At 41.7% G+C, this 25,114-nt stretch overlaps 1 protein-coding gene across 1 annotated transcript in view; it reads right to left on the reverse strand.

Annotated features, from left to right (window-relative positions):
* Nucleotides 1-10,762, reverse strand: part of C8A (complement C8 alpha chain) — an 85,302-nt gene extending 74,540 nt beyond the window's left edge. Inside the window, exons 1-2 of the mRNA XM_012547583.3 lie at nt 10,514-10,762; nt 2,219-2,321 (exon numbers count right to left, since the gene is read on the reverse strand). Coding sequence (XP_012403037.1) covers nt 2,219-2,321; nt 10,514-10,614 — 204 coding nt within the window. The 5' untranslated portion in view covers nt 10,615-10,762. The remainder of the gene's footprint in view (nt 1-2,218; nt 2,322-10,513) is intronic.
* Between the last annotated feature and the right edge of the window lie 14,352 nt (nt 10,763-25,114).

The following is a 25,114-nucleotide window of genomic DNA, read 5'->3' on the forward strand; positions in this document are numbered from 1 at the left end:
CATCCAAGTTATCTATAAAAATGTTAACCAGTCTAAAGCAAAGCACAGATTCCTGGAACACTCCACTGGCAATCTCCTTCCAAGTTAACATGAAACCTTATGACTACTCTTCAGGTCCAGCCATTCAATTAGTTCTGAATGCATCTAATTATACTATCACTCAAGCCACGTTTCTTCCTCCTTTTCACTTGAATAGCATGAGAGATTTTATGAAATGCTCTGCTAAAATCTAGGTAAGCTCTATTTATAGCATTCACTTCATCCTCCAGTCTAGTAAGTTGGACCCTTAACAAAATGCAAAGAGCCATTTTGAGCTAAATGCCTGCCCAAGTCAAAACTAATCCTATTGCCTTTTTCTGACATTTAAAGTTGTCAAAGGCAAGTTCTCCGAGCCAGAAAATCTCATGAGTCACTCCCATTGGTTCATTGTTTGTTTATTTTTTCCCCTTTACTAAGTCTCAATTATAAGGCAGGATCATAGTATTTTAGCTTTGAAAGTGACCAAAAATGTCATTTAGAGAAGGCTCTATATAACAATTATTATAGCTCATATTTAGACATTTCCAAGTTTTTAAAGTATAATGGAAAGAAAATAGGATGGAATATGGATGACATGGGTTCAAGACCCAGCTTCCTAGCTATGTGACCTAAAACAAGTCTCTCAGCTTATCTGAAACTGGATGGGAGGTGGGGGCAAAGGGGGAGGTGGTTTCAACCCTACTCTTTTTTTTAATAATAATAGCATTTTATTTTCAAAATACATGAAAAAATAGTTTTCAACATTCATCTTGCCAAACCTTGTGTTTCAATTTTTCTCCCTCCCATTCCCTCTACTCCCTCCCCTAGACTGCAAGTAATAAATATAAATGTGTAATTGTTCCTAACATTCTTAAATATAATATATATATATATATTAATCATGCTGCACAAGAAAAATCAGATCAAAAAGGGAAAAAATGAAAAAGAAAAAAAGCAACCAAACAACAGCAAAAAGGAGAAAAAAATATGTTGTAATCCACTTTCAGTCTCCCATCCTCCTTCTGGATGCAGATGGCTCTTTCCATCATAAGTCTGTTGGAATCTCATTGTTGCAAAGAGCCATGTCCATCAGATCAACTCTACTCTTAAGGCTGGCTGACTAAATTATTTCCCAACTAATAATCTTGAGGGAAGTAGATGTGTGAGACCTTGAGCCAATGGCATTAGGTAATCACTCGTGACCTCTAAGTTCTGAAGTTCTGATGACTCAACATCTGTTATAGTAACTGCTGGGACTAATGTCCCCCAGGCTTAGCTTTTTTATGCTAACATTTTTATTTTGTTTTCTAATCTTTCATATTCTAAGATACTTTAACTTTTGAACATTGATCATCTCTATTCTGAGGAGCCCCATTCTACCCCAGATTTTAACATTCTATGCTCTAAGGCAGTGGTTTTCAAAGTAAGGTCTAGAGAATCCTGGGGATCTCTGAAACCCTTTTAGAGGGTCTACAAATCCAAAAATGGTTTTTATTTCCAATATGGCAAATGTCTATAAATATAATCCAGATAAACAAAACCGCTTTGGAGAGATCCTCAATAATTTTTAAGAGGATAAAGATACTGAAAACAAAAGTTTGAGAACCACTGCTCTAAGGTCTCTTCCAAGTTTACCATTTTGTGTGCTAAATTCCTCTCCAGGAATCAGAAAGACCTAAGTTCAAACCCTGTACTAGATATTTATCAGCTCTGGGAAAGTCACTGAACCTATGTATGCCTTAGATCTCTCATGAGTTAAAGTGGAATAATAATGGCATTTATTTCCCAAGATTATTTGAGAATCAAATAAAATAATATTTGTAAAGCATTATATAAATTATAGTGTTGCAAAATGTTAATATTGTTAATTATTATTTGAAGGTCCCTTCAATGTCTTTTATGCTCTAATGTCCCCAGCTTGGAGATTCCCTGTTCTAAGGGCCCTCTCTTCTATAACATTCTAGTTTCTAAGATTCCTTCTAGAACCAGAGTCCTCTGCTCTGTTCTAATGTTCCCGATTCATCCCTAACTTTTGAGCTTCTTAGATTTCTTCTACTTTTAGCGGTCTATATTCTCAGATTCATTCCAGTTTTGACACTTTTCATTCTTAGGACACTCCTTGCCCTGCAAGTCCAATGTTCTGTTATCTCTAAAAGGCAAAAATAAATCCAAGGGACTGAATATTGACTAGAATTCTTACCTTTTTGCCCTGACATGGAAAGCATTCGGTCCATGCTGACCATTCACTAAGCTGACAATCCACTGGGGTGGGAGTTGAGGGTTGATCTGCCCGTCTTGTTCTCCTAAAGAGAAAAGCCCACCCATACACACACACACACACACACACACACACACACACACACACACACACACAATCCATTCAATAGAGCTTTCAGGAACTTCCCAGATAGTGACCTCCCATTTCCCAGCTATCTCTAGTTTGTTTCCTGTTGTTTGCTTATTGTTTCCCCTTTCCATTATGAACTACTTGAGGTCCAGGGCTTCTTGCCTTTCTTTATTCCCAGAAGTGTGGTAGGAGTTTAATAAATGCTTATTGACCTGACAGCCATAAAAAAATAAGCAAATAAACTATGGACAGCCCCGATGGCTTATTTGTGCAGAGTTCTGCAGACACAAAGCTCGCTGCCCACATCTTCTTGTCTGATCTGCCAATAATGGGATCGTCATGATTTCATAAACATGAATAACGAGGGCGCAAGAGGGAAAATGTCTTTCCAGAAACTGCACAGCAAAAAAGTGTCTGAGCCATGGCTCAGAACCAGGGCTTCCTGACTGCCTGTCCTGGGTTTCCATGAGGACACAGCAAGAAACCGAGAGCTGCTGCTGCAGTTGAGAGCAAGTGTCCGAGCCGAGGAGGAGAGGGGGCTATAGAAAGGGCAGATTCATCCCCAGCAGGGACTTGTGCGGGGTGTGGGGGTGACCGTGGGCATCTGTGTGTGTGTGAGGGTGAGGGTGCATGCTTTAATGAATGGCAACACTAATGACCAAGCCCTCAGCAGCTCTCCCACCCCCCAACCCTTTGTTTATAAAGTGCTCTGCTCATAGCTGCCCTTTGAACAAGGCTGTACAAATAATGGGAGGCCCCATGTGTCAGTGGCCAGTTAGTTATAAGCCAGGGGTCAAACAGTCAAAGAACGACAAGACCTGGATTCAAACCCAGCTTAGAATCCAGAACCAGCCCTCTTTCCCCTTCAAATCTTCCATCTCAGGGCAATCCTATGTCCATCCTGTAATACAAGGATGCATCAACCTAAATTTGGGGGTTTATTTAAGAGAAATTAAACACGATTTTCACGTATTGAGCCACCAGAATCACTTTTTAGGATACATTCATTTATTAATTTACTTATTATGTTTCATTATTTCATTTGCTCATAAATTCATTCCAGGGTTACAGCTCCTTGAGGAGCTTTTTTTTCTTTGTATCCCCAGTACCTGGCACATAGTAAATACCTAGTGTTTGATGAGTGGGTAGTTGAGGTGTTAAACTTGGTCCCTCAACCAAGTGCTTGGAGTTCAGAATAGGAAAGAGATGTGTGTGTGTGTGTGTGTGTGAGTGTGTATGTGTGTGTGAGTGTGAGTGTGTGTGTGTATGTGTGTGTGTGTTGAGTGTAAGTGTGTGTGTGTATGTGTGTGAACACTTAGCTCAAAAGTCAAAGGCACTCACCAATTAAGTCGATTAGAACTTTTTTGGAGGCTGAGGTTTTAAGAAATCATTCTCGAGGGAGGAAGTTGGTAAAAATTTGGGAGACTCGATATGAGACATGCAGTCTGCTGATGCACTGGGGAGAATGTTAGACCAGGACTCAATAAGGTTCAAATCCTAATTTTGCTTCTTGCTAACATATCACCCCAGAGAAGTAATTTCTCTCTGCCTCAGTTTCCTCATCTGTGTGGTCCCTCCCTTCTCTAGTGCTGCTGTGCTCCTATAATACTATACTCAACAAAGAACAAAAAGTCAGGGGCAATCAGTGGTCAGTGCCCCCCACCTAGATCAAGATCACAGTCAAGGGAGCACCTCACCAATTGGGGGACAGAGAAATGCAGTAGGCAACGGACAGCATGCTTACTCAAGGAAGGAAGAAGCCAGATACTCTCCCTGCTGCATTTCATTAGTTTTAGATTAAAATGTTAGTTTTATAGAAAGAAATTATGTTAAAGAATTAAAATTAAATGAAAATAAATTAAAATAAAATGAGGCAGTTAGGTTAAATAATCTCTAAGGTTCTTGCCTGCTTTGAATGTGGATCCCAGTGAAAAAGATTGTCAGTTCTGTTCTTTAGATTAAAAGAGAAATTCATGAAGCCTGGAAAAGGAAGCGCCCTTTGGCAAACAAAAGACACGAAGCCAAAAACAAGGCAAGTCCTGCTCTCGGAGAGCTTACATTCTGCTGGAAGAATAGCCTTTTCTTTTGTTGTGTTGTCTTCTAAGAGGAAACAAGGATTTATGGTCAGGCACAGGACTAAGTGCTATTCAAATATTCTCTAATTTAATCTTCATACAACCCTTAGAAGTGGCTTCTATTATTACTCCCGCTTTCCAGTTAAAGAAACTGAGGAAGGGATTAAGTGACTTTTCTAGGGTCACACAGCTGGTAAGTTTGTGATTTAAAAGGAAGTTTTCCTGTTCCAGGCTCAGGACTCTGGATATGTCACCACTAGCTTCTTACTCTGCTCTAAAAGCAATGATTCTAAAACCAGAGGAATCAGATCTGGGAATAAAGGGCAAAAGGAGGCCAGACTTAAATGGGCTTTAAGGTCCTCCAGTTCTACATTAATAACCATATTAATAATACTGATAATGATGATGACTATAGACTGTATATATAATACTGTAAGGTTTCCGAAACCCTTTTATATAGCTGAACTCATTTGGTTCCCACAACTCTGTTAGGTAGAAACTATTATTATCCCCATTTTACAGATGAGGGAACTGAGGCAAACAGAGGGAAATGACATGCTAGTAGATGTCTGAAGAAGGATTTGGAATCCTGACTCCAGTGCCAACACCCATTGCTCAATCTTAGCTGCCATAGCTCTTATAATTCAATGGCACAATGGCTGGCATGCTGGGCTTGGAGTCATAAAAACCTGCTTTTCAATCTAGTTTCAGATACTTTCTAACGTTGTGACTCTGAGCAGGTCATTTTACCTCTGTCTGCCTCAGTTTCCTCATCTGTAGAATGGGGATAATAATAGCACCTCTCCTAGGGTTGCTCTGAGATCAAATTTTTAAAGCCTTTTACAAAGCTTAAAGTGCTTAACAACTACCAGCTACAATTATTTTTAAGCTCAGGATATTCAACTCAAGTCAATTGAACAAGCATTTATTAAGCAGGGAAGGAGGGAAGGGAACAAGCGTCGTTAATTGTCTTCTACATATCTGACATTGGGCTAAAGTTCTTTACAAATATCAGGCCAAACATTGTGATAAATCCTCCAGACAGGAAGGGAAAGTCAAAACAATCCTGGTCTCATAGACAGAGAGCAGGAAAAGTGGCTCCTAATCCAATGGTCTCACGTACAGATGAGAAAACTGAGTTCTGAGGGAAGGCATGGGGAACAGTGGGGTGTCTGGGATTTGAATCCAAGTCCTGTGACCCCAAGAGACAGATTTTTCTCCATTATAATATGTTACCATAGGAACAAGAAAATTAGGAAGAAGTCAATAATCTGATGAGGCAGGAGAGGAATCGCTTTTGGGGGCATATTTCAGCATATCTAAACAGAATTGTCAGGATGTCATTTCAAGTCTATGGAGACCCTATTAAGATGTCAAAATAAGGGAAAGCACATTAAGGGATGTAACCAAAAGCTTAGGTGGAATGAGACTTTGTCACTGTGGATTTAAAAGCTTTGTGACATGATGTCTACAACAAAGGCAAATACGGGAATCCATTGCCCCCGCGGAACCGGCAAAGCTGAAAGTGGATAACTATTGGGGAATGGCTGCCCAGACAGATGCCCAGCTTTCACCTGGCAGGGCATAGGACACGAGGGTCAGCGGATGGAACTGGGGCATCTTGCTTCTGTTGGAGCCCTTCCAGTGTCAGATCATACCTCCCCTCCCACGGGGAGTCAGCAAGACCTGGTTCAAGTCCCAACCCTGTGTTGGCTATGAGATCCCGAACAAGGATCGGCACCCTGGACAGCCTGCTAAGTCAGACCACCTCAACTACCAGCTCCCCTCAGAGCTAGAGGGAGACAGCTCGGGAGCCTAAGCCGAGAGCCCCAGGAAGGGCAGTGTCCCTCAGACACATGGTCCTGCTTCCAACACAGACCTCTCTGCCATCTTTGGGAACAAAGCCCTCATGACCAGAGAGCTGCCATCACCAGTCAGCAAACCGTCACCACAGACGGCCAAGTTCAAGACCCTGTAGGCCAACCACCCTGGGTTAAACCCTGTAGCCAAAATCCAGGGGAATGGTCTCTCCTTCCGTGAGGCTCTGGCCACTGAGGACCCAGAAAGAAGGCCTCGTTACCAAAGGCTGGGCTCTGTCACATGTTTCAAAGGCAGAGATGGACATACTTTTATGAACAGAAATGACATTAAAGAAGAAACATGGTCATCTGTTCTACTGCTTTGCTCTGAGAATCATGGCTCTTTCCATGTGATCCCCAACTGAAGTCTCCTGGTGTGATCTCACGCAGTACAATAGGAGCTTCTCTTCTTTTCTATTTGTATCTGAAGGACTGAGCGCAGTGCTTTCCCTCATTCATTCTCTCACTTATACATTCATTCCTGACCATCAAAGAAATCACAAGTCAGTTCATTACTACTATTGTTGCTACTATTACTATTATAATTCCACCACCACTATCACTACTACTACTATTACTGCTAATGTTACTACTGCTACTGTTACTACTGCTGCTACTACTGTTACTACCACTGTTACTACTGCTACTGTTATTATTATCATTCCACCACCACCATCACTACTATTGTTACTATTGCCACTACTACTATTGCTACTACTGTTACTACTTCTACTGCTACTACTATAATGCTGCTACTACTTCTATTGCTATTACTACTACTCCAATTACTAGGATTGCTATTGCTGCTGCTGCTGCTGCTACTACACCTACTACTACCACTACTACTCTACTACTAGTAGTAGTAGTATTACTATTACCACTACTATCACTACTGTTACTACTACTACTATTATTACCACTACTATCACTACTATCACTACTACTACTACTACTACTACTACTACTACTACTACTACTACTACTACTATTACTACTACTACTACTACTCACAGTCACTATCATTATCAACCATCAATAGTAATACCAGTACTTCTCTCTTGACCTGTTGTGAGGGTCCAATGAGATAGCATCCCTAAAGAAAGAATTCTATAGAAATTTCCACTATTGTTATTACTACTATTTGAGTAAACCTCAGGTTTTTCATCAGTAAAAAGGTCATGAGAATAGCTTTTTCAGTTTCCTTACAGGTTTGGACTGGGAGTTAGAAAGTGGGAGGGACTAACCCACGAGCCAGTCAGCAATTAAATGCCAGAGTATGGGTTCCAACCCAAGTCCCTGACTGAGAGTTCAGAACTATTCCTATTACCCATCATGTTATCAGTTTTTATTGAATTTTACTTTTTTTTGACACCCTAACATCACCAGGTGTAGCTTAGCAGCAGAAATTTTTCAAAGAAAACAAATTTCCTGAACTTATGAAAATGTCTCTCCCGCTCCGTTGGCTGAGATACATAGTCCATTTTTACCACCGGCTTCCCGCTAACCAGAAGGGGAACAGAGGAATCCTTCCTCATGAAATCATCTATAAACATTTGCCCAATGAAGTTGTCAAAATGATAACAAAGGATTTGACGGATGAAAATCCATAGGCATGCTTACTTACTGCATGACCAAGCTAAGTTTTCAAAAAGCATCTGTTCCCCAAAGCAAAGCAAAGACCCTGAATGAGTAGAGATATGATCCTCAAGTAGCCTTATCCTTGCCTTCCATAGCTAACCTTCAAAGGCAATGAGCCTGAAAGAAAAAAAATCAATATTCTCTCCCTCATGCTGTTTGCATGGGAGTCTGGGTACAACTACAATAGACAATCAAGTCGTGTCCACAAGCACTTATTAAACACTTACTGTGTTCCAGGCACACTGGGGATACAAAGAAAGGTGAAAGATGAGCCCCTTCCTCAAAGAGTCTATTATGAGGAGACAACGTGAAACAATGCTGTACAGACATAGACAGCAGCTGGACCTAGAATCAGGGAGATTTGGCGGGAAATCCTGAGTGGACAAGTCTGCAAACTCTCCCAGTCTATGCTCTGTGGCCCCTCTCATTTGCCATATTCTCCATTTCCACATTTTCTGTCTTTGAGCTTGATTCTAGGACTCGAGGAAGAGACTCCTGATGGCTATAAGCATGTCAGCCGTGGAAAAGATCCACATCAACCGGCCCACAATCCCACTGGCTCCACCGATCATTGTCTCTCATTAAAGATGGCAGCAGAAATGAGGCAGGCTGCCCTCCAGGCCGGGTCTCGCCCCCCACTCACACACTAAGCCTGCCTGAGCCCTTCCCCTCCCTGACAAAGAGGCTGCTGATTATCTCCCGCAGCACTGTGCAAAGTCTTTAATTGGTTCTTCTGCCCAGACTTAAAATTCGCCTCTTCACCGGGTCTGTCTTGTTTGATAAGTTCATCAAATATTGAGACTCTTTGTTCATTTTCAAAAGGGATTACAATAATAAGCTTTTATAATTAAGTGTATCTCGGCAAAGGTTTTCCCTTACCACAGTTTCCCTGGCCTTCATCTTCTAATTATTAGTGATGAATTTTCTGATTTTTTTTTCTAAAGTGTATTTGCTTTAAATACAAGTTGCAAATTAAATGTTGTAGAAAATGGGCTGCTTTTTTTTTCACTGAATTGTTGCTAAAACGAAATATCTCTTACTATAAAATATAAAAGCTATTATGATATTAGAGTTAAAATTCACTTGTGTGTGTATGTGTGTGCATACATATATGGCCATTAAAATGAAGAGTCTTGGTCTCCATCCGAAAGGCAGATAGTATGCTAATGGGGAGAGTGCTAAACGGAGTCGGGAAGATCTAAATTTAAATCCTGTGTCGGATCCTTACTAATTGTGTGACCCGGGAAAGTCACAATCCCTACCTGACTCAGTTTCCTCAAACTGCAAAATGGAAACAATATTAATACCTCTCCCCCAATATAATTGTGAGGGACAAATAAGATAAGTACTTTGCAAAACGTTCAATGCTAGCTATTCAAATTCTTATTTTTATTACTACTAGTTTACTAGTGTGTGATAAACCAAGACATTTAATATCTCTCACCTTGATGATACCGGGCCTACTCTACAGGTCTGTGTGGCAGAATTGTATGAATGTCACTCTGTAAAGTGCCATGGACACGTGAGCCGATTATCATTAACCACTCAGCCGCTCACAGGTAGGAATGAATCCCTGCTCACCTTTGCTTCCTTCTAGAGCTAAGAGGTCTAAATGAAAGGATAACAGCCCGGAGCCACTGCGAGGTTCAAATGAGGTAATTTGTCTAACGTACTTTGCAAAATTTAAGGCACTGTATAATTGTGGGCTAAAAATCAATATGGCGTACCCGCAGGATCCAAGGTCTGGAGCTGAAAGAAACCTCAAAGACCATCTAATACCAACTGAAAAAGTCACAAATTGAGGACTAGGAAGTTAGCTAACTTGCCCAGGGTAACCAAGGGAGGGTCAGAAGCAAAATTCTCAGGGCCCTTTGCTGTGCCGGCTGCCCTCCTCTGTGTGTGTTACGTGAAAGTCTGAGTATCCCCTGCCTTTCACATAGGCTCAGCAAGTACTTAATGAATGATTGATCAATTGATATTCTCCAGGTGATTAATTTCCTTTTTAAAATGAGGTGCTGTAAATGGAATACAATATTCGCAATGTGATCTGACCACATCTCAAAGAGTATAGAGTAGGGATTCTTAACTGTTTTTATCCCAGAGATCCCTGTGAAAGTCTGGTGAAGCTCGTGAACCTTTTCTCAGGGCAATGTTTTGAAATAATTGAAAGAAATATTAAATTTCATTTAAAGATTTGGGAAAAGAAAATTGTCATTTTTTCCCTTTATTCTTCATGAACTCTCTGAAATTTCTCCCTGAATCCTTTGGGGATCCAGGCTAAGAACCTCTGGTATAGCAATATTATCATGATACTAGTCCAGAAAGTTACAGGCTCTTAATTCATCCCAAGATCACATTAGCTGAGGAAGAATCAATTTATATAAGTCAAAATGTTGTCTCCACTCATGGAACTTTTGGCAGGAAAAGCAGCTCCTAAAATGAAATGCTAGTGATAATTTGGACAAGGAACTTCCGATCTGTTCTATACTGTATGGACCTGATGGTCACTACACATGACATGCACTCAAGCTAAGACATTCTACAAGGGATGATGGGAAGAGGTCAAGTTCACTTACCTCCTGAGCTTATCCTGGGCTGCTGTGGGGAGCTGGTCTGACAGCAGGCAAAAGACAAGGAAGGTCAAGCCCATTGTCCCACTCAGGAGCCATGGCCCCATTGTTCTGAAGGAGGACAGTGGAAGAGGTTAAACAGATGTGCCTTTCCCTCTGGTATGGAGCTTTCAGGTTTGTTTCTCTTTTAGGAAAATAAGTTTACAGGATCTACCCTTGAAAAGCCTCCACTAGAGAGTTACCAGAAGACCCTGGCTTGACCTCTCAAAATTAATCATTAATGGGACAATTGATTCATCAGGCATCCCAAGCTCACCCAAGGCTCCTGTCCTAACCTTTGGGAAAGCAGTGAGTGACATAACCCTTGAGCAAGAGGGAATTTAAAACCAATTTTAGTTTTCTTGTCTCACAATGAGAGCTTATCTCACAAATGAGGGCAAAAGTCTAAAAAAGAGCAAGTCCAAAAAGACTGTCTGCTCTCTTTCCCTCTCTGTGTCTATGTCTGTGTCTGTCTCTATCTCTATCTCTGTCTCTATCTTTATCTCTTTCTGTCTTCTCTGATTCTGCTTCTCTCTCTCTCTCCCTCTTTGTCTCTCTGTCTCTCTATCTCTCTGTCTCTCTGTCTCTGTCTCTCTCTCTCTGTCTGTGTGTGTGTGTGTGTCTCTCTCTGTCTCTATCTCTCTGTCTCTCTGTCTCTCTGTCTCTCTGTCACTCTCTCTGCCTCTCTCTCTGTCTCTCTGCCTCTCTCTCTCTCTCTCTCTCTCTCTCTCTCTCTCTCTCTCTCTCTGTGTGTCTCTCTCTCTGTCTCTGTCTCTCTGTATGTCTCTCTCTCTCTCTGTCTCTGTCTTTCTCTGTCTCTGTCTCTGTCTCTATGTGTCTCTCTCTCATCAATATAGATGTGTTCTCTTTATCAAGAACAAGATTTTAGACATAAGGCCTGTTCTCTCCAGGTGTTACTGCTCTTCCCAATGCCTTAAATCACATTGTTTTTACTGTCTGGGTATTTTATGTGCAGACACAGCATGGCATGGAGAGCTGGACTCTCCAGGTTCAAATCCGACCTCTGACCCATGCTGTCTGTATGACCTTGAACAAGTCACTTAACCTGATGCTCTAGAAAACTCTCTAAAGTCATAAATTGCAGTAAAGTTTCAGTTTAAATTAGTAGAGGGAGTTGACTCACATGATAATTCCATTCACATAGGCTTTGATAAGAGTTTACCATGTGCCAGACTCTGACCACTCTGAGCTAAGTCAGCACTGGGGACACAAATAAATGCAAAAGCACCAACCTGGCCTCCTAGAAGCTCACGTCTCAGTGGTTTATCCAACATGCAAACACTAGACCTTGGGACTCCTCTGTGTCCGTGTTGTGTTGTGATTGACAGATTAAATGTCCTTAGGGGCAGGGGTGATAGCTGCATCCGCAGGGCCCACCATGGTGTTGCCACAGAAGCGACTTGTTGAACGAATTGACGAAAAGCAGAAAACTATCGCCATGCTGACTTTCGGCCAGTTCTGGAGAAGTGCTTGGACTCTAAAGTGATTAACTGATGGACGTCAGGCAGACAAGCAGACTTAGTCTGAGTCAGCTGGGCTGGATGTGTCCAGATGGCTCAAACCCCAATTTAATGACCAGCATTGGGAAGGACTGGATCTGAGGTCATTTGGGAAAACTCCTTCTCCTTGATTGCCCCTTCAGTAAGCTGAGGGACCATCGATTGAACCGTATTATCATGAAGCCTCCCTTCCTCTCTAAATCTTGGATTGTTCATCTGGATTAGGGAGCTCCCAGTACAATGCACAGCCCCTTAGTCTTTGGGTGGATTTATGGAAGCATCTAGTTGCCCTTAGGAACCCAGAGAGTCTTTCAGGTTCAGGGATCAAGCAAGTCATACAATAGTGTGATGTCCGATCCCAAATATCACAGACACATAGAACCTTAGAACGGCAGAGGTGAATGGCTTGTCAGAAGGCCAATAGTTCCACCATCCACAAAGGAATACACCTGACAAGTGATCGTCTGGCCCCTAGCTGAAGACCTCCAAGTTGAGATGGGGGTGATATGGAAAGAGGGTTAACCTCCTCCAAAGACAGCTCTCTCCAATAGGAAATGTTTTTCTTCCATGAAGACCTCTACAACTTCTACCCATTGTTCCTTGTTCTGCTCTCTGGGAACAAGCTAAGCTAATTTAATCATTTACTCCACATGTAGCCCTTCAAATACTTGAACACAGCTATAATGTCCCCACTGAGTCTTCTTTCCCCCAGGCTAATTGTAAATGGCACTTCATAAATCATAAACTCAAGGTCTTTCATCATCCTCGTTGCCTTCCACTGGATACTTTTCTGATTATCAGTGTCCTGGTGATTAGAGTTGAACCCCACTATCCAAATAAAGTCCGACAAGGTAGAGAATCATGGGATTCTCCCTGATCCCCACAAACTGTCCCCAAGATGTCATTAACATTTTTGATGGCCAGTCACACTGCCGACTCATGTTCAGTTCCTGGCTCTGTCATTCAGAGCATCGGCTATATCTCCCGGTTTATTGTCATCCACAAATCTCCCCCTTTAACCAAGTCACTGGTAAAAATAGGGGGCCCGGACACTGGCCCAAATCCAGATCTCTGGGATCCTCCACCAAGGCCCTCCTGCAATGCTGATGTTAACCCAACTCTTTGCTGCCAGCCATCCAAGCCAGTTTCTGAATCCTCCCAGCTGTATTATCATCCAATCCATATCTCTCTATTCTCCACAAGAATAGCAGGCGATATAATCAGACACTTTGCTAAAACCCAGGTAAACTATAGCCACTGCCTCCTTCTTATCTACTCATTTTAGTCATCCTGTCAAAGAAGGAAATTAGGTTAGTCTTGCATGATTCATTCTTGATAAAACCATGCTGGCTCATACATCACTACTCAATATGGAGAGCGATAGAATGCCATACAATACAAAGGAATCAATTGGAAGCTAATTTATAGGATATTTGATTTTTTTAGTGCTGAAATCTGAAAAGCATGAGGTAGTAAACTCCTTGGAAGCAGCGACCAGAGTGTTTTTCATCTTCATAACTTGCAAACCAATAACAGTAGTAGGTGTACAGTACATGCTTGCTGAATTCATAGGATCACAGAAGAGATCTCAGTGAGTGTTTAATTCAACCAACCTGAAAAAGAATCCCTACTATAATTTACCTGATGAATGGTCACCCACTCTTTTCTTGAAGATTTCCTGAGGGGGGAAGGGGATCCTCCATTTCTCATGGCAACATATCCCACTTTAGAACAGCTCTCACTGATTTTCTTGATATTGAGTCAAAATAAATCTGATCTAGTTTTCTCCCCACCATTGTTGTTGGAATTAAGTTGGAAGGTACTCTATCACCATCTAATCCAATTTATATACAAAAGGAACCCAACAAGTGGATATTAAGTAGGAATACCTCCAAAAAGAGAAAGCTCACCACCTCTCAAAGCATCCCATTACATGTTTAGACATTTCTTAGGAAGCTTTTCTGGGCCTCAGCTGCAGATCATACCTGAACCCGGATGTGTATATTTTACCTCAGACCAGAAGCCACCAACAATCCAGCACAATCAAGTGAAAGGTCTTCTAAGTCCTCATTGGGATCCAGTTGACGACTGTTGCTTGCAGACTCTCAGCCCTAAGATTGGTTGGAATTTATATATACATGGAGCCCACTATAACACTCTAAGTTATGGTTAGATAGATTGGTGTTGTGGAGAGAACACTGAATGTACAAATTATAGAAAAAAAGTCTCAAGATCAGACTCTACCATCCCCAACTGTGTGAACTCAAGGACGTTACTGGCTCTCTCTGGGTATCAGATTCCTTATTTATAAAAGATTATAAGAAAACAAATTCACAAGCCTCACAAGACAATAGAAGAGTGACATTTAGAAGTCTGAGACAATTTCTAAGTAATTAATCGTTTCTTTAACAATGCTAACAATTTATTAATAAAAGGGTGAGTGACACTCTCAAATGCCAAAGAACTCTTCATGACAGCAGGTTCACAGTTTATATACCCTTGGAAAGTGAGTGTTCCTGAGGGTGGTACTCATATACCCTTGGAAAGTAGGTGTTCCTGAGCGTGACAATCAACTCTGATTGGTTAACAAATAATGAGGGATAAAGAATATTATAATGAGGGACTGAAGCTATTCTAAGGAACTTTGATCATTTCTAAATTGCCCAGCTTTGAGCAATCTATTCAAAAAATTTATCCCCACCCAAACTTGTATAGAGCATAATGGACTTAAAGATTGGGTGTAATCAAGAGTGAGAAACATGATAATTCAACCTTCAGAGACAGCCTACAAATGAGAATATTAGAAAAAAGGGGGAACTCTGAATTTTCCAAGTCATTGGTAATTAATAGTCATTTTTCTCAAGAGGAAGAAGGAAGGAAGGAAGGAAGGAAGGAAGGAAGGAAGGAAGGAAGGAAGGAAGGAAGGAAGGAAGGAAGGAAGAAGGGAGGCAGAGAGGGAGGGAGAGAAGGAAGGAGGGAGGGAAGGAAGGAGAGAGGGAAGGAAGAAGGGAGGGAGGGAGGAGCTATGTCCTAGCACTGTGTTAAATGTTGATTCCATCACTCTATCCACTGAATTATCTAACTACCTTTAGCTAAAAAAAGTAATCTACCGTAAATTGTGTTGTAGTCAGATTGTAAAGGGCTTTAACAGAGAAGTTTCCATTTGGTTTCAGAAATAATGATGAATCTCTATTGTTATTTCATAGGCAGAAGGCAGCAACCTGATCAGATCTGGCTTTAGGAGTGTCACTTTGGCAACTGAATGGAATGATAGATGGGAAAGTGGCTTGAGGAAACTAGAAAACTCACCATCATCTAAGGAAAAGATGAAAAAGCTTTGTATTAAGATCAGAGGAGGGACAGATACATTAGAGGCTGAAAAAGTAGTAGTGACATTGAGCAAATGACCGATCATGGGGAATAAGGAGCCTAGGATGACTCCGAGGTTGCGATTTGGGGGTCGATGAGTAGACAAGTGACAGACAGCCCTGTACTTTTGATATATTGCCTTGGTAGCTCACAGAAGATAGAAAAGGTAACTGTTATGGGTTGTGGAATGGGAAACATGGTATGGAAATTAGGCAGAAGAGAGGAGTTAGAAGACATTCCACACAAAATGCATGCCAGGGAGCAGGTGAACCTTAGAAACCTGAATGACGAACCTAAGGTTACATGTTCCTTATTATTTGAGCTGGGCTTGGAACTTTTGTCCATATCCCACTTCCTCTGCAGGTGCATCGGGACGGAGTATTGAGAGGTGAATGGCAGAACCTACAAAAAGGCCCCATGGATTTCACCTTCATTTGTAGACTCTGTTAGAGATAGATTGGGGTAAAGAGCAGAGTGGCAGAAGAAAAGGCAATCCATTTGGAAATGGCATCACTCGCTGCACTAATAGTTGCTGGTGTCCAGTTCCCAGCAGGCATGAGTTATTGCCTAGCACATTCTGCATGTCATATTTGCCTGTGGTCGTGGTATTGTTGAGATCCGTACTGCAGCTTTCTATAAAAGGTCCGCAGAAGCATCAGCAGGCGACGTGCTATCTCACCTAAGAAGTTCTTGCAACACACTGAGAGCATATGGAATCTTGGTGATTGAGTGACTGACTGAAGGAAGGGAAAGGATTTGAGTTGAATCAATGAACATTTAAAAAACGTCTTCATGAAGATAGAGACTTTTGGCAGGTGGCTAAAGAGCCAGTCCTGGAAACAGACTTGGATTCAAATTTGGGTGTATACATACTGACTGTGTGATCCGAAAAAGGCATTAACACATTCAGCACCTCAGACTATGTCCTAAAATTTCCTTAGTTTGTAAGTTGAATAAAAATGGCAGAGGAAGTTTCCTCAGTGGAAGGTCCCTATGATCATGCAATAACAGGTCTGATTTAAAACAAACAAACAAAATTTGCTTCTGTTGGCACACACGCACACACACACACACATACACACACACAATGCTACTATAAATATTTTAGTGTCTCTGGGGAACATTTTTTAATCAATTCTTTTCTTGCAGTATATACTTAAAAGCAGAATCTCTGGGTCATAGGGTATAGATATTTTAGTCACTTTATTTGCATAATTACAAAATTGTTTCCAAAATGACTTCACTAATTCACAGCTCCACTAACAATGCACCAGTGTGCCTGTGTAGGGACACTCCAACCACCATTTGCTTTTCCCATATTTCATTATCTCTACCAATTTCCTAAACTCTGACTTTTACAAGTTCTATAATCCTCTCATTAAGACTCAGTTTCCTCATCTATGTAGACCCTGACTGCGAGCTACATCACACAATCTTCTGACTGTGCTTCTGAAAGGGCCACAGTCCTACAATTTAAATCTGAGGCAAACAAGAATAAAAACTCCAGAGTTCCCCAAGCGAGCTGCCGTAAACTTCCCCAAGGTATACCTGCTAGCTACCTCTGACTTTCTGACATGGGCTGCAGTGATTGCGGCGGATAGGCTGGTTCGATCAGGGTACATCAACATCTGAGGCAGTGCACAAATAGCATAAATATCTGTTCCTTCTTGAAAAAGCTTTGAGTGGAGCCCATGCCATTCATGTTTGGGAAACAGCCCCAACCCAACTCTTCCACAGTGATGTTCATTGTTAACAACAGGTGAGATTGACTCTGCCCCTAGACACAGAACAGAGTTAATCTTTATGGAAATGTTCTCCTATCTTGAGCTAGGAAATTCTTCAGAGCAAAGGCAGTATGAACCCGGGATAAAAAAAAATAAAACTCCACATATATAACCATTGTAATACTTTTATTCTGGACATGCTTTCCCCTGAGATATTCAGTGCCGACAGTCTGTAATTAGACTCAGTACATTTCTCCTGAAGTCTTTCTGTGCAGAGCTAAAAACAGAGAGGGATTAGCACACTGTAAACAAATGTGGTCAGTCACATTCCTAGCTGGTCTCAGTTCCAGCTGAATGGATTCTAGTGACTCCTGGGTGAATTTTAATGTCTTGCCACAGCTGCCTAGAAAAAAAAAAATACGCCTGCCTTCACTTTCCTGACATCAACCTGGATTTTATTCCTTTTCAAAGGCATTTCAGCATTAATGCCAAACACTGCAGGGCCTTTCACACAGGAGAAGGAATTCATCCATCCAGCCGTTCGTGCAGCTATCCATCCATCTATCTCTCCATCCATTGATTTATATGCTAGGTAAGAGCTCCCCAAAATAGGAACTGATCCTAGCCTGACCACTCAAGAACAAAGAATAATAGAACTGAATGGATCTGAGAACATGGAATGTCAGATTTGGAAGGGACTTTTTTGATGGATCAGAATGGGAAAAGCATAAGTGCTTGACTAATATTTCATTTAATCCTCACAAGAAGCCTGGAAGAAAGACCTATTTTACAGGTGAGGAGACTGAGGCGGACAGAGGTTATGGGACATACCCAGAGTCACACAGTTAGGGTCTGAGGCTGATTTGGAGCTTGAATCTTCCTGATAACAGCTTCAGAATGTCAGAACTGGAGGGAACCTTAGAACATGAAATATATGAAATGGATCACACCTTGGAGCAGATTCTCAGCTTCCAGAGAGAGCTTAGAACACAATGTTCCCTGCCAACCAGAGTTTCATATAGGTATTAGTGTACCTGAAATGATTTTGTCACTTCGGCGTTCACTTAACGCTTATACTACCTTCTATTTCTGTCTAAAATCTAAGTTCATTGATCACAATTTCTCTGAGGAAATCTTTTTCTCCCCCTCTCCTTCCTTTTGGAGGCAGCTAAGCAGTGCAGTAGATAGAGCACTGGAATTGTTATCAGGAAGATTCAAGCTCAAAATCGGCCTCAGACACTAACTGTGTGACTCTGGGAGTGTCCCATAACCTTTGTCCGCCTCAGTCTCCTCACCTGTAAAATAGAAGTAATAGCAATGCCTTTCTTGCAGGCTTCTTGTGAGGATTAAATGAAATATTAGTAAAGCACATGGCACAGTACAGGGTACATAGTAGGTACTATGTAAATGTTTATTTCTTTCTTCCTACTCCCTTTTCCTTTCCACTCCCTTTTCCTTCCTGTTTGCCATTCTGAGATGATAACGTGTTGCAACCTACCCCAACGATGAACCTCGCCACTGATTTTGGGTACCATCCTCAAGTTTTCATCTTTGAATATTGTGATATTTCATAACTCAGAGCCTTGGGGAAACATACAAAAAGCAGTGATGTGAAAGAGCTGAGTCTGTTTCAGAGAGAATATCGGGGTGATTTAGAGGTACTGGGCAATTTCCCAGAAGCAATTCAGTCTAGCCCCCTCTTGCATCTGTTTGGGGTAGATTGTGTTGTCTTGTCGTCTGTCCAGGGCATCTGTACTGAGGTGCAGTATGTCAGACTCCCAGTGACTCACGCCACTCTTCCCTTCCCGTTCTCCAACCTAGCTCGTCCCTCCTTTTCCATGTGACTGCACTTTGCTGGATCCCATCACTACCAACAGCCAACTATGCTCTTTGAGAGTGTCTACAGTCTTCCCCACTCCCCAAGTCATTCGGAGGGCTCAGCCGTACATTAGGAAGAGCTAGCCTTGGAGTCAGAGGTCATGCATTTAAATCCTGATTCAACTACTGACAATCTGTTTGACTTTGAGCAAATCTCTTCTCTGAACTCCCATTGCCAAACAAGTAAAATGAAGGGATTGGTCCTTCTTGACCATCAAGTCAGTTAGTTAATAAATATTTATAGAGAACCTATTATGTGTCAGGTACTATATTAGACATAATTCAATTTAATAATCACCTAAGTGCCTACTATATGGCAAACACTGCACTAAACATAATTCAAATTATTTATTTATTTAGTTACTTTATTTATTTAGTTTTACTGGGGTTAAGTGAGTTGCCCAGGATCACACAGCTAGGAAGTGTTAAGTGTCTGAGATCAGATTTGATCTCAAGTCCTCCTGACTTCAGGATTGGTGCTCTATTCACTGCACCACCTAGCTGCCCCACCATAATTCAAATTAATAAGTTTTTATTAAGCGCCTACTATGTTCCAGACACTGTGCTAAGCAAAACTCAATTCAATTCAATAAGCATTTATTAAGTGCCTACTATGTGCTGGATTTTATGCTAAGAAACTCAGATTAATAAATATTTATTAAGGTCTTACTATGTTCCAGGCTATGCAAAACACAAAATAACTCATTCTCTAATATTCTATAATAGCCTGTTTAGTATCTCTTGAAGACCCTTAGTGAAGGGAAACCCATGACCTAAGTCAGCCTAAAATTTCCAGAAGCTTTTCATTAAACCAATCCTAGGTCTGCTTCTTCAACTTTCGCTCTTGGATTTACTCTGGTCCTTTGGCTCTGGGTCCAAGTTCTATATGCTAGCACTTCAAATATTTGAAGACAGTTATTGTGTCTTATTTGAGTCTTCTGAAAGATTAACCATCCCCAGTTCCCTCAAACATCCCTCATATATCACATTGTGGTCATAATATTGATGAGCTTTTGAAAATCAAATTCTAAAATTTGGAGCACAAGGTTTAGCAAGGGTGAATGTTGAAAACTAGTTTGCCTATATTTTGAAAAATAAAAAAGCTATTATTATTTTTTAAAAAGAAAATCAAATTCTAGATATCAACAGCTCTAAAGGTTTAAAACATTAAAATATTCTCAGAAAAAACATTCTGTACTCTCGTAGAATCTTGTCTAGGAAGGTCTAATCTCAAGATTATTTCAAACCCTAACAGAAGCACATTCTGGGTCTAATACTAATTCATTCATTTAACAACCATGTATTAAACTTTCTTTTCTTTTTTCTTTCTTTTTTTTCTTTTTTCTTTCTTTTTTCTTTTTTTCCTTCTTTCTTTTTTCTTTTCTTTTTTTTTTTTTTTTGTTTTGGTCTTTGCTCATGGTTTCATCAAGAGAACTCCCAGTATGGAAATTCCTTCCATCATTGTTTGTCAATTCCTTTGTATCTTTATGCTTTCAGAGAATCAGCAGATGTAGTGGCTTGTCCAGATTTACCGGGATAGTAAGTAAAAGAACCAGAATGGAATCCAGATGGTCCTGATTCCAAGACTCATTCTCCCACCAGAACATCACTCTATCTCTGATATGAGTGTGTCTCTCTGGACTACCCAACTGCCCCTCAACACATCTGTGACACTCCAGCATCCAGCTCCTGTTGGGATGTCTCCATTGACAAGGAGCTGTTGAAATTACCAATAAATACATCCCAAGCAGAAGATCTATTGAGGGTCACCAGCTTCCCCTTTATTTTTTATTGAAAATAATATTGAAAAATAAGAAAGGCTTATCAATGATATTTTTAGATTGTCATCTCTTCCCAGAGATTTCATCTGCCCCAATGAAACCCTCTTCTGTAAAAGAGTAATAGAATTGAGCCAAACAAATCAATACATCGGTCACATTGGTTCTCAGCTCTGTCACTTACCAGCCACATGGTCTTGGACAAATCACTTCAGTTTTCTGGGTTGTTCCTCATCTGCAAAATAGGCTTGATGATCTCTAAGCCCCTTTAGATTTTACGCCTGTGATCCCAGGAGAAGGTATGCCTTGTTCTGAATAGTTCACAAAGCCTCTCCCTGCTGATATTTAATGCATTTGTAGGCATGCCTACAATGCCTATGGGATGCCAAGTCAGTAAATGCCCCTACTGTATAAACTATTTGTGTCTTCTGATACCAAAGAATAGACTAGGACTGGAATCAGAAAGACCTAAATTCAAATCCAGTCTTAGAAACTTACTAACTATATGACCCTAGGCAAGTCTCTGCTTGACTCAATTTCCTCATTTGTAAAATAGAGATAATAATAGTCCTTACCTCCCAGGGTTGATGGTGAGGATGAAATGAAATAATATTTGCAATGCACTCAGCATATAGCTTGGCATATAATGAATATTTAATAAATACTTGTTTCGTTCCTTCCCTCCTTCTTTTCATCTCTCCCTTTCTCCTTTTTTTCTTCCCTCCCTCTCTCTTTCTTTCTTTCTTCTTTCTTTCCTTCCTTCTTTTCTTTCTTTCTTTCTTTTTTCTTTCTTTCTTCCTCCCTTCCTTTCTCCTCCTTCCTTCCTTCCTCCCTCCCTTTCTCTCTTTCTCTTTCTTTCTCTTTTTCTTTTTCTCCCTTCCCCTCTCTCTTCTTTCCTCCTTTCCTCCTTCCCTCCCTCCCTCACTCATTTCCTTCCTTCCTTCTTCCCTTCCTTCTGTATGTTGCTCTCCTAGTTCTATTTTGCTTTTCATCCATTAGTCCAAATCTCCTATTATTTCCCAGGATTCTCATCCCTCTTGTCTATTATTTTTTTCCAACACAATAATAATCCACTTATTTCATATGATGTCATTTTTTCAGTCATTGCCCAATTAATGCGTGTTAACTTTTCTCCCAATTTTTTGCCATTACCAAAAACGCTGCTAAATAGCATGTAGATAAGACTTGTGTAGATAAGACTTTTCCTTCTTTTTTGTCCTTTGTGTAGATCACCAGTAAGGGCACTGTAGGATCAGGGGGTACCTCTTGTTCTCTTTTGCTCTGGGTACAAAAAAATCAGTGCTTTTCTCTGGTCCCAGTATTCACTCCCCCTCCCCACAGTAGCCACAGGAGGTCATTCTCCGTAGCTGCTGTGCCTGGAAAGTTCCCTTCAGCTGTGGTCCATAAATCCCCACTTGTCTCCAGACTGGGTGCTGGGAAGGAACTTTACTACCTCACTGTCTGTAACCAAGTCTGTAGCTCCATATCTTACAAGGTAATTCATCTCCCATTCGGGCAGACTGGGTTGGGCTAGACCAGACAGCATCTCCCTTCCTTCTCCACTAGAGAATGACCCCTTGGGCTCCAATGAACTGCTGTTTCCTCTGGGAGGCCGGAACAGAGACGTCCCCACACATCCATCACTCTTAGAGTCTCCGGGGCTGTCCCAGGTGTCACTGGGTGACTGTTTCATACTTGCACTCCATCTGAGGATTTAAGGTATGGAGCAGACTTGACAAGCTACCTGGGGTAGACGTGAAAGGTCAAGGCATTCTGTGTTTCTCCCCCTTTTGCTTTTCAAAGGAGAAGAGCTTTCTTTGTGAACTGAGCTCCTGAGGAAGTCTCCACACAGGAAAATGCTTTCTAGCCTCCTGCATCCCCAGGGAGAGCTGTTCTCTTCTGATTTCACTACTGGCTTATTATTTCAAATATGAACCTCACAATGGATTATTCGGCCTGACGCAGCCCACAGAGGTGGGTCTGGCTATCCATGAGCCTCCGGGGCAGGGTCCTCATCCAGGGAGGTCATCCCCACCACTGGGCCCAGTGGCATTTGGGGGCTGACAATTTCCCTGTTCAGCTTGTCAAGTCACATAAACCTTTTCATCCAACTGAACTGTCCAAAGCAGAAAAATATAGCCTCTGCCTGCCCCCTCCCCCTTCCGAAGTCACCAGGGAACCAGAGGGCTGATGAATTGTCACAAAACAGGCTGCCGGTTACACTGATCTAAGAAAGAACATCTGAGAGAGCAGCTTTCAGGCGGTGATAGATATGGCGTAGTTGGGCATGTCAGTTGGCCAGCGATGTGAATGGGGTCCACAATGAACCAGCAGAGTTCCCTGGATTATTCAAGCAGCAGTGGCCCCAGCCACCGTGCTTCACTGCCCTGGGAAGCGGGGTAGGGTCCCGAGTAGAGAAGGAGAATGAATACCCTAGCAGAAGGTACCCGGAGGAAGGCACAGGATTTGACCCCTGTCCTGGGACAAGGCCATCCTGGCTCACCTGAGTCTTCTGAGCTAAAGGATTATGGACCTTTGGGTCAGGAGGTTCAGGAGGTAGGGACCAAACCTTCCTCCTTCCACCCTGAGACAGTGAAGGGACTTGCCAGAGACTGTACATCACAGAGGCCGGATTTGAATCCAGGTTGACTTCTCTTTCGACTGTACTTAGTGCTTCTCAAGCCCTTCTTGAAGCCAGGAAGTCACAGGTTCACGTGTGACCAACAAATTTAAAACTGGAAAGAATGGCAAAAGCCTTTTAAAGGGAAAGGAACTGAGGCCCCTGAGTTACTTGTAATTGGTAATAAGTGGAAAAGGCACGATTCAAACCCGGGGTCTTGGCTCTAAATTGAATCAGCTCTCTCCACTAGGCCACACCACCTGACTTCTCTAGCCATTATTGGATTTTAAAAGGAAATTCAAGGGATGGAGGAGTCCAAGATACAGAGCTGTTATGAAGAATTCTGGTCTGCAAGATATTTTTAGTTGGGGCAGAGGTACTGGAGGGGTCAGGGATGACAAGATATTTGGAATATACTTCCAGAAGTGTCAGAGTCATGGATTGGGGGAATGTAGGGGATCTGAGCTTGGAGGAGGTTCTCATACCTGTGGAAAGCTTCCAAGAAAGCAGAAGCAATGGCTGCCACTGTGGGGAGGAAGAGGAGGCCCAACTGACCTGGTGCTAGTTATGGGTCAATCCAAGAAGAGGATGGTTCTTGCCCTTCACTCTCGCAGAGAACCAAGTGATATCCCGAAGTTGGGGCCAGGGAACAGCAAGACCCCCTGTGGCTGAGCATGAGCTTGGAAGTCTCTACCACCAATCAGGCACAAGGAGTCCATGTGAACATTTAGAGAGGCTTTAAAATGAGCTACTGCAATTCTATTTCTGCAACTCTGGGCACTCCATGCTGGATGATCCTTTCCCAGTGCTTCCTATGTCACACAATCAACTTTCAAGTTCTTTAGAGAAACCTTGAGAGTGTCCTTACATCACTTCTTCTGACTAGCATGTGAGTGTCTATCTTTTGAGTTCTCTGTAAAATAGACCCCAGCTCTGACATTCCCTGTTCTAAGGGAACAAAAAGCCCTGTCCAGCTCTGAAAATGCTGATTCTAAAGCTATTCCAGACTTTAAGTTTTTGTACTCACAGGCCCTTGGAAGATCTGGCATTTTAGGTGCTGTGGTCTTTCCTGGCTCTGACATCCTACAATAAATCTGCTTCCACAGCTCCTATAAGAAGGAATCCCATTGTGAGATTCTTCTTCTCACCTACTCATAAAGAAGCAAGGTGGTACAGTAGCTAGAGCTCTGTACTGAGAGTCACAAAGATCTAAGTTTAAATCCTGCCTTAGAACTTACTAGCTGTGTAACTGTAGTTAACTCACTTCACCAATCGGTTCTTCAGTTTTTGTTGTTTTCCAGTCATATCTGACTCTTCATGACTCCATTCAGAGTTTTCTTGACAGGGATAGTAGAATACTTTGCCATTTCCTTCTTCAGGGGAAACTGAGGTAAATAGGGTGAAATGATTTGCCCAAGAATACACAGCTAATAGGAGTCTGAGGAAAGATTTGAACTCAAGCCTTCCTGACTCTAGACCCAGTGATCTGTCCATTGTACCATTTAGCTACCCAATGTTCAGTTTACTCATCTGCAAAATGGGGAAGGGGAGACTTCATCAAGCTTCCAGCTCTTGATTTAATCTTATAATTAGGGCCACCCTAGGAATATGGCAGGGAAGTGGCTAACTGGCTAAGCCAAGAACTCAACAATCCACTTTGGGAAGCTCCCAATACTCTC

This window comes from Sarcophilus harrisii, chromosome 4, assembly GCF_902635505.1.
Source record: "Sarcophilus harrisii chromosome 4, mSarHar1.11, whole genome shotgun sequence".
NCBI classification, from domain to species: Eukaryota; Metazoa; Chordata; class Mammalia; order Dasyuromorphia; family Dasyuridae; genus Sarcophilus; species Sarcophilus harrisii.